Genomic DNA, 10,523 nt, shown 5'->3' with positions numbered 1-10,523 from the left:
TTTTTGCTTGCAGCTTCTTCGTATTTAGCACTTGTTAGGCGGTATTATTTTTTTGATCACATATCGTATTTCATTTCAATTTCATGCAATTTTTATTTTATTCAATCTTAAATGGAAAAATTCAATTGATCTTCTTCTTTGCACACACGCACACACATAGAGAACAAACAAAGTTTATTTTTTTTATAAAATATTTCGTTATATTTTCCTTTATTTATTTTATAAATATAAAACAATCATAAATTCTCTTCTCAATATTCCAACTGTTGTCTTGTTTACACCGGAAAATCCGTAACGAGACGCTAAAAAATCCCGAAAACAATTTTAAAGGAAACGCACCATACACCGTACCACGACCACACTGTTGTGTTGTTTCAGTTTATCTGACTTGGTCTGGTTGTGTTCAGGGTAATGCAGATCGTTTTTTGACTAATCGATGTATGATGTGAACATTTATCGAATTGTAGACAGTTGGTCGTGTTATCGTTATTGTAATTGTCGGATTTATGAGGGTCGGTGTAAAAATTACAGGTAATTTCTAAGGCTCGGTAAAACGAATGATATACCGTGACCGTAAAATTAATGCAATGAAATAAACAATATGTATGTGAATTATATATAAAAATAATGATTGTTAAACAAAAGCAATTGCAACCTCACATTGAAAAGTATGTAGGATTCATATCCGAGGACTGAGAAGATGTTTGAATCACTTTTGGACAATTATAAAGCATCCATTCTCGAACTAGCTGGGACTTGTGTATTGGGTTATTATACCCTACACTATTATGTTGTCAGGGTATTACAGCTTTCTGCAGCTCCAAGAGTTTGTAACACGGAGAAATTTTGGCCCTAGACCCACCTTTAAGTATACCGATCGTCATATCTCGACTAGCTGAGTAGACCTAGACATGTGTGTCCGCCTGACCGTCTGTCCATTATAATTTGTATACACTATACCGGCCAATGAACCAATCTTCACTAAATTTTTCGGAAAATATGTCAGTGTAAGGAAGAAGTGCTGTTGACCTCTAATCGGATAAGAGGGTGCTCCGTCCGACTGTACTGTCATGCTCAATGGTTATCTTCATAAAATTGAAATGTTTCAATTCCAATTTTTCAGCACAACATTTCAAATGTTGTTTTAGAATGTTTAAGTAATAAATCTTATCCATAATTCCTGCAATAAAAACGAGATTTCCTACTCGGGCAGCGCTCATACAGCCCCATACCCTTACAGAGCATCCTCCGTGCTTTACCGTCGGAATTGTGTGTTTGGGTTCCACGGCTTTATTCACCCTGCGCTATACCGACCATCCATCCCAAACAAGTTAACCAAAAATGATCAATATAGGTGCCAGTTTTGGTGTAGTTCCAAGTAATTCCACAATTCGGCATTTTGAGGATTGCAAACATGCGTCATAAGTGTCTATAGTTTGGTATTTCGTTTTTTCCTAGATTACCCTATGGATTTTAGGCATAAAAATGTTCACCCCGGATGAATTTAAGGACAGTTTTACTTGTACTTTTATCTCTTCAGTTGTAGCCATCGGGCGCCATGTCAGGTGAATACGGTTGTTGAAGCATGGGAAGAGGAAAAAGTCTGCGGCGATCAAATCCAAATACGATGGTTGAGACATTATCACGGGTTTGTTTTTGACAAAAACTCATTCACAAGCAACGATGTGTTAAGTGGGCCACACACCTCAAACATGTGCGTTCGATCGGTGTGAAGCTCCTAGCCCACACACGTCAAACGGATCCATTGAACTTCATTTCATATTTATTTTTGAAGCGTGAAGATGGACCGCGATAGTGATGACGGAAAAAAGACAAAATATTTTTATTTAATATAAATGTATTAAATACTTTTATTTTATTCCGGGAAAAATCATTTGTATTTGCTACACAGTAGAATATGTGTAAAAACATCAAAAAATCTTCCAAATGCATATGTATTGCATTTGTCCGCTGATCCGCACTCCACGAAATGAGAAAATATCCACACACCAGGCCACAGACGTCAAACATGTGCGCGTCGCACAACGAAAAATTAAAAATTTTTAATTTCTTTCGATCGGTGTGCGCACTGGCAAATCGGTGTGAACACCGTACCACACACCTCAAACATTGCTTCGATTCACACCGATCGAACGCACATGTTTGACGTGTGTGGGCCACTTTAGGTGTAGCGTTATTATGGCGCAAATTCCATGATTGTTTTTGCACAATTCTGTGTCGAATAGCTTCTTGCAAACGGGAATATCTTCAATGTTGTACAGCTTATACTAATGTGTATTTTATCTTTGATCTGGCGATTGTCTGAGCAGTTGTAGATGTGTAGCGTGCCATATGTCATGTGGACCATTACCTCATGCCGGACCCCATGCCCAATATGAATTGAGGCGGCTACACCATAGCTCTTCTGTCGCAGGTGGGTGATCTCCGAGATTGTATTCACTTTATATTCTTGAATTGCTTCCTACACTGTATCCTTTTGATCTATATGCTCCCTTTTGTACCTCTGGAACTTTTTCCCCAGATCACTACTTCTATAATAACCAATGAGATATGGCATCGACAACATCTTGTTGTGATGATACACAGGAAGAATCTTAGTCTCCTCATGTAAGTGGTCTATTGGAGTCATGTGGAAATACTCTGTTGCAGTGTTTATTGCGGCATTCTTGCAGGATTGAAGATTTTTCCATTGCGTTGTACTAAAGTTGGCTGATCACCGCATAGTTTACCACCGACCGCCCATTTGCCACGTATGTGGTTAACAAGATGTCTTTGTCAGCTCCCCAAGTGCTGCTTGCCAGAGGTTGTAATATTTAAGAAGTAACGCTGTGGCATTTGACACACTTCAGACGTTTTAATTGGGCATATTATCTTCAATTGGCAATTTAAATCTGGCGGTACCGTTAAATAAACAACGAAAATCAAAATATGATTGCGATTAGTGTTGTACGTAATGTAACGGAATCGCATTGCGTCAGAACGTAATATGTTGTGCGAGCGTATGACGTATAAATTTAAAATGATTAGCGCCTGAAAGTATGCAATAATCTGATGGATTTCATATTCAACTTTTGCTTATACAAATTCAAATGACTTCAGCCGCATCATGGCAAGTTGTACTCCGAGAAAGCGAGAACTTGGTAAAATGAACTAGACGTAGTACCTCAATTTTTATTTGACCAGTAAGCTCCAATCGAAGATATAAAGCTATGAATAAAAAATTAATGATGACTGTGGCGAACATCCCAGATCATTTCAAAATTGGACTTAACCTCATACCACCCATGAATTTGGCCAAGATATTTCAGTGTCCTTGATGGACTCATAAAATTTCGTTCTAACTTATCAATCATATTAATTGTTCATTGCTTTTGATTCCATGGAGATGCCTCTACTTGAGTCACCTTCACATCTTTGTCTCCACTAACAGACGTTGAAAATTAAATAACTATATAAGGCTTAATTTAATACAAAAATCGATCCCTCTTCAAGCCTGATAATCTCCTTTTTGCACTTCTGGTGAGTTCATTTGCTATCTCGTTTCCTATTATTCCTGTGTGACTCGGTACCCATATGATTCGTACGAGTCAATGTCACGAGAAATTATTTGTGGTTTCTATACATTCTAATACAGTTTTCGATTTAACTGTTACAGGTTATAGTTTTTATAGCTTGTTCACTATCTTTATTATTTATTATATTATGACCAGAATTTGCACATAACCAATTCAGACACTCCGTTATAGCCTGAACCTCCGCCTGTAGGACTGAAGTGACATTTCGGGTTTCAGTTCTTCAACGAAAAATCCAATGAAATAAATAAGCAAACAATTTACTGCGAGTACATGCACATATATGAAAATATGCTTTTATTAAAATATATTTATATATTGGTTTGTAATTTACATTATGTAAAACATAGTTGTTGGTGTATAGTATTATGTGGGTATGATGATAATTGGTATTTAATTAAATTTATAAGCACTTCACTTCATTGCAATACCAATATTTGCATATGAATCGAATCGAATTATAATTAATGGTATTGCATATTTTGTTTTTAAATATATGTAGGTATATGTAAAAAGAGTATAGAACATCAATAAAAAATTGTTTAAAAAACTTTAAAAAATCAATAACGAATTTTCGTAACAAAACGAAATAGTGGGATTAGTGTTAGTGGTTGATTGCTGCGTATACAACAAACGCGTGAGCGCGTATAATATTTCTTAAAAATATAAAAATAATAATAATAAAAGTTACAACATTTATGACATAAGGTAAATTCTTAAAACAGAAAAACACATAGGAAGTATTGTGTAATAATAATAATAGAAATTCAAAACCATTGGAAGTTGAGGGGAAGGGAAGATAATGATCATGGTGATGCCAGTAGTCATTCGATTTACGCCACTGGAAAATGTTTATCAATATCAGAATCTTCGGCAATCATATTTAGCTTATGAAAAGTGTCACGAATATATCCTTTGCAATCGGCAACGGCTGAAAAGTAAAAAGAAATTATAAATTTGATTTAAGATTATTTAATATACATTTTTATTTAAAAGCCAAGGCTGAAGGCAGTATTTTTAAGTTCAAATTCTTTTCGAAAATAACCACACTAAAGTAAAATAGTACAGGTTTCATGCTTGCCGGAAATGTCTTTCCTAAAAAGCATGAAGAAACATAAAAAAAAATAATTGGGGACAAATCCATTAATTTATTAACGGCAAAAGGGTTGGAAGAGGGTAGCCGGAGAAATCGAGTCTACATACATCCATAGGTTTGAGCTGAAAGATGAAAAAATAATAGCGATAGAAAATTCGTAGAAGATTAAATATGTTAATTCAACCATGTCAATTTCGAGATAGAAACGCTCACATATTTCTCCAAAATAGGCCCCATAACCATTTTGGAGAATCTCAATATGTTTATGCCTTCTCATCGAAGTATGGGGCATCGACAAATGAGATGTTCGATAGTTTCAATTTTCTCATCATCTTAAAATATACGGGAATAATCCACCTCATTAATATCCAATCTTCAAAAAAGAGATCTGATTCTGGCCAGATAGATTTCGAGGTTCTATAACTAAATTCCCCATTTCATATTATTGGTACTTTCTTCTCGTAAAACTTGCGGATTTTGCCAAAAAAAAAAAAAAAAGTATGTAGGTAGCTGGAGGTCTAACGGTGTCATCAATAGTTAAATCGATTGACTGCGATCCACATAGACCAAGCTCATCAGCTACTACATTCCCCTTAATGTCACTATGACCTGGAACCCAAAAAAGCCTAACAAATTGCAGAATATCCCGCAGAGCTAATTTACAATCATGAACTACCCTAGAATTTATAATCCACGACTTGATTGCTTTAAGTGCCGATTGACTATTAACAAATATAGTCACCGGTTTCAGGATTGCTAAAATCTCTGTTTGAAAACCGCTACAATTGTTATTTAGTTTATATGAGTTCAAAATTGAAAATTCTTCGCAGAAAAACTGTGCCTTCTTCCATCCTTGAGGAGGAAGCAGACCCGCCTAGGACTTGTTATTGTTATTTTAAATGTGCCTCCCAGTTGCGTCGAGACAGCCATAAGTAAGAATGATAAGGACAACTGAACCGTAAAGCCAGTGTACGATGAGCGTTGACAGTCCCCAAATCTTCTCAATGTTTTTAAGGACTTCTATGAGACATTCTGCAACATTGCACGTATTATACCATCAGGTCCAGGAGATTTGTAGAGTTGAAAAGTGTTAAGTGTTAGGTCTTCTATCAGAGCTTCATTTGACAAGGATTGAGGTTGAATGTGATGAAGCAATTGATCGTCCGTACCCAAGTCTCTACTCCCTGGAAAATGAGTGTCCAGAGTCACTAAACCAGAATTAGTCCACGTGTTCCTGTGCTGTTTTTGCATTGAATTTGTTCCAGTTTGTCCTTCATTGGAAATTTGGAAAGATATCATTCTGTGATCCGAGAAGCATTCTTCTGACAATTTTCAACTTCAGAACTTGGATTCGTATTGAAGTTAAGAAGGGACCTTTTTCGCGCTATATTCAAACGTATTTGCCTAGGAAGATGCCATCACAATTCGACTGTAAATGCATAGTTTGGGATTTTTCTCCCGGAAAAAATTTGTTGTAACCTTAGTCTGGCAGAATAATTGTGGTAGAATCCATGGACTAATTACATTAATTTCTTTTATTTGCAGAAGATTAAATGGTTCCCAAGTAGTCCTCTTATGCCGATTTGGAAAATAAATAAAATTGATTTAAGACTTTGTGTCTAAACTCACCCAATTTACCATCAATAACACGAGTAGTTATACGCTTGGCGAGAACTTTAAATAATTCTTTGGTAGCAATTTTACGCTTATAGTAGGGATTTAAGTAGTCAACAACGGTTTTGCTAACATCTGTCTTTTGTTTATAGGCCTGATGACGTTCACTTTGTGATGATTTTGTCGCTGACGACGACGATGATGATGATGCGGCAAGTGTTTTTGACGTACTAGACGATTCTCGTTGATGATTTTGTGACTGAGATTTTGTTGCTGTTGTCGAGGAACTTGAAGAAACATTTGATGTTGAATGAGAGCGGGAAGTTGATGATGATGAACTGGATGTGTTTTTAGATGATGATGAAGTTTTTTGTGATGTTGAGCTTTGTTCGGTTGTTTTCGATTTATCAGCAGTCGAGGATGATGCCGACGACGACGTGGAGGATGACTTTGTTTCTGATTTTGAAGATGATTTATCTTTTGATTTGTCTTTGCCTAGGATTGCAGCTTCCAAAGTTTTCTTTTCACTGGCACTTAGGATTTTTTCAATTTCTTTTGTTACGGGATGTAAAGTGCCATCATCGTTGGTGTCCTCGTTTTCATTTTCGTCATCTTCCTCCTCCTCTTGTTCTGCAATATTATCATTGTTCTCATTGGTTTTATAAATGATGTGACTCTGGTATTTATCTCGAGAATTCCGATTATAATGTGATGTCCTTTTTGATTTAACATGTGTACCATATTTGTCATAAGACGACGATGTATTTGAACTTTTTGAACTCGAATTGTAATCGTTATTTTCTTTTGTATCATATTTATCAATGCTATCGCCACTGCTAATGGCTTCCAATTCTTCTTTTTCCAATTTTTCTATTTCCTGTTTGAGCTTTTGTTCTTTAGAAATGAGATTTTCTAAATTGTCTTCATTGCTTTCTTGCTTTACGTCACGATCTGCATCCCTGTCGTGTTGGTGGTCATCCTTTTCCGTTAATTTATTATCCAAACTGGCTTCACTACTCTCCACATCAGACCATTCTTCTTTGATTTTCTTTATGTCAAATTTCTCCTCCATTTCCTTGTCATCGGATATGGATGAAAGTGATGTTTCGTCCGCTTCTTCTTCATCTTCCGATCTACTTTTGCTCTTGGTGAAAAATGAACCAATGGTTGTTTGTTTTCCTGACTCATGTTTATAACTCTTGGGGGCTTTAAGGGCCTTAGGAATTTCTTTCTTTTCACTCGATTTGGGTCTTTGATCTTCTAGTTCCTTGAGTTTGCGTTCAAAATATTCCACACTACCACCGTTCCAAACGCTCTTCTTTTTCTCCGGTTTCGGTACATAATCCATGAGTACCGGCATTAAACGTTTCTTAGAGGTTAATTGTTTAATGGCGGACAATTCCTTGGCCACTGAATGCCGATACATATTAGCCACCTTCTGCTTGGAGAAGCATTCATATTCAATATCAGCTGCAATGGCTTCGAAATCCTTTTGCACTAAATAACTTTTGGGTTTATCTTCTTCGCTTTCCTTTACATTATTTTTGAGCGCTTCAACGAGAGCGGTTAGATAGTTTTCACGCATCGATATCTTTAAGCCGGCCACCTTAGTAGTGGTAGCTTGGGCTTGATGTACTCTTGTGATTTCAGTTCCAGCTTCATGTTCCAATTCTCGAGCCGCATCCAAGCATTTGCGTAGTTGAAATTGTTTGCGAATGAAATCTTCGGTTTCCTTTTTAGCCTTTTTGGCTAACTGAGCATGACTAACACCTCCCGAGCCTTCATCATCATCGTCTTCTTCATAGTCCTCTGCCGCTCTTTTTACTGCAGCCCGACCACCTAATCGCAACAAATTAAGAGTGGATTATATAATTTTCATAAAGAAGTCGATATGCCATTCACCTACCTTCATACAAATCAGAACTATCCTCCAAAGAAATACCCGTCTTAAAGACACTGTCCATGCACAAACGTTGAAACGTCAACAAGGCCTTTTCCATTTTCTTGGGATTCTTACAGACATCACATCTGTCCTCACACTGAGGTGTGGGATCTCCAAAGTAGTCCGAGAATAATTTATGCCTACACTGCATCATCTCGCAGAAGGATACAATATCATCGAAATTCTTCATTGCCCTCTCGGCCATTTCCTGTTTACCCGAGCATGTCGAAGAGCGTGTCCGATTGATGTCGTTTTGCAAAAGGAAACGTATTGAACGGGCATCATCACGACCATAATACAGGCGACAATATGATTTCTTGCCATCACGACCAGCGCGACCAGATTCCTGATAATAGGCAGCAACATTTTGTGGCACATCCCAGTGTATGACAAAACGCACCGAGGGCTTATCCACACCCATGCCAAAACTGTTGGTGGCCACAATAATGGGACACTCCCCAGACATCCACTTCTCTTGGGCTTCAACACGCTCGGAACCTTTAAGACCGGCATGATAGGCAATAGCACTAATTCCCTGCCGCGTCACCCCAATTGCAACGCGTTCAACATTTTCGCGCGTTCGGCAGTAAATAATGCCGCAACCACGCTTGGCAGGTGCCACCTTTTCGAATTCCTCTTCATCGCCCAGACAATGCCGGGCAAATCCAGCCAAATGTTGGAAATCATCTTCGATGGAATTCTTAAAGACCACATCGTAAAAGAGATTTTTGCGAAAACTGGGTGTAATGAACTTCGAAATGGGTTCCTTCAAATGCAGCTGCTTAAATATATCCTCTCGCACCTGTTTCGATGCAGTGGCAGTCAGTGCCAACCACACTATGGATGGATACTGTGATCTCAGCTTGCCCAATTTAAGGTAATCCGGTCGAAAATCATGACCCCATTGACTGACACAATGAGCCTCGTCCACTGCAAAATAGGCAACCTTATCATACTTTACCATATGTGCCAATATGTCCTGGAATCCTTGTGTAGCTGCCTGTTCGGGTGTTATGTACAGGAATCTAATGTTGGGTCTGACAGACTTCAAGTCGGTGACCACACGTTCGCGTTCCTTTACACCCATTTTGGAATTCAATGAATCCGCTTGAATCTTCAGCTTGCCCAAGTGGTCGATTTGATCCTTGATCAACGCCAGTAAAGGTGAGAATACAATTGTCACCTGGCCATCACACATCAGTCCCGGAAGTTGGAAGCACAGTGACTTGCCGGAACCAGTGGGCATGCTCACGTAGACATCACGTTTCTCTGTTATCAAAATTGCAATAAACAATAACAAATGGAAACATTTATTTCGGATTTATTTACTCGGCCTTATCTTTTGCTGTTGTACTCACTTTTGACGGCACTCTTCACAGCCTTTTTCTGCAACTCCGACTTGAATTCCTTGTGGCCGAAGAACTTCTCCAGATATTCGTACATACGCTCCTCCGACCCATCGTCCTTACTACTCATTTTGGCGAGCGTTTCCTAAGTGAATTGTGAAAATCTCAATGATGAAAAATTTACCGCGTTTTATTGCATCCTTTTACGCAAACAAACTAAAATTAAAAGCGTTCCAGCTACTACAAATGGCGCGGAAGGCGGAATGGCTGATAAAGAAGACACTTAAAGAGGAAAGCGGAAAATTTACGAATGAAGTGTGAAGGATAGCGTTTGAAGAAGCGTATTGTTGAGAAAGAGGCATGAGAGAATTGCCGATTAGGGGTACCGCAAGTCGGCAATAATGGCAATCGATAACTAATATCATGTTTTAACGGCCATTTAGAACGGCATATAAGTTAGCACATCCCTGCCAAACTAACAGGCAACAATGTTGCCTTTGTGAGCTTTGCTTGGTTGACTGTTGTGTGCTTAGCATGGAGTCGTGTTACGTCTGGTGGCGTGACCATGGGAAGTGTAGTGTCAGCGTATTGTCAGCAATTTTGATTTGTTTAGTTTAAGTAGAATAAGTTTTTGATTTGAATAAAGAAGTTAGTTCATTCTAACTCACCAAAAGGCACACAAGTCTTTTTATTAACTGGCGCCCAACCGGGTTTATTTAAAGGATTTACTTTGAAAAAAGTAATCTCTGACCCAACCCAAGTCGTCCAACTCGCACAAAAGTAATAAGCTCAGCACAAAAACAAGAACAAAAACTACTCAAGTCGTCCAACTCGCACAAAAGGAATAAGGTCTACACAAAAACCAGAACGAAAACTACCCAACGGAGGATCTATTTTGTATGAAGTCGTCCAACTAACGCAAAAGGGATAAG

The 10,523-nt window shown here is 38.1% G+C and overlaps 1 protein-coding gene across 1 annotated transcript; it reads right to left on the bottom strand.

Moving 5' to 3' along the window:
* Nucleotides 1-4,386: 4,386 nt before the first annotated feature.
* LOC133324094 (ATP-dependent DNA helicase Q5-like) lies at nt 4,387-9,721 on the bottom strand. Its single transcript, XM_061532980.1, has 4 exons — nt 9,604-9,721; nt 8,210-9,535; nt 6,319-8,142; nt 4,387-4,524 (listed from the first exon to the last, which is right to left on the bottom strand). The coding sequence occupies exons 1-4, from the start codon at nt 9,719-9,721 to the stop codon at nt 4,427-4,429; spliced, it is 3,366 nt and encodes a 1,121-aa protein (XP_061388964.1). The 3' UTR covers nt 4,387-4,426.
* Between the last annotated feature and the right edge of the window lie 802 nt (nt 9,722-10,523).

The sequence above is a fragment of the Musca vetustissima genome, unplaced genomic scaffold (assembly GCF_032173495.1).
Source record: "Musca vetustissima isolate MV318-11 ecotype Yass unplaced genomic scaffold, APGP_CSIRO_Mvet_v1 utg11960, whole genome shotgun sequence".
Lineage (NCBI taxonomy): Eukaryota > Metazoa > Arthropoda > Insecta > Diptera > Muscidae > Musca > Musca vetustissima.
The sequence above is the reverse complement of the archived record's forward strand: the minus strand, read 5'-3'. Positions and strand labels throughout refer to the sequence as shown.

Excerpts from the sequence above, each read along its gene's own strand:
- LOC133324094 (XM_061532980.1), bottom strand. The coding sequence starts at position 9,721 with ATGAGTAGTAAGGACGATGGGTCGGAGGAGCGTATGTACGAATATCTG. Across the intron at positions 9,536-9,603 it reads TGTGAAGAGTGCCGTCAAAA|TTATTGCAATTTTGATAACA; the intron begins GTGAGTACAACA and ends ATTTGTTATTGT. Across the intron at positions 8,143-8,209 it reads TAGTTCTGATTTGTATGAAG|GTGGTCGGGCTGCAGTAAAA; the intron begins GTAGGTGAATGG and ends TGTTGCGATTAG.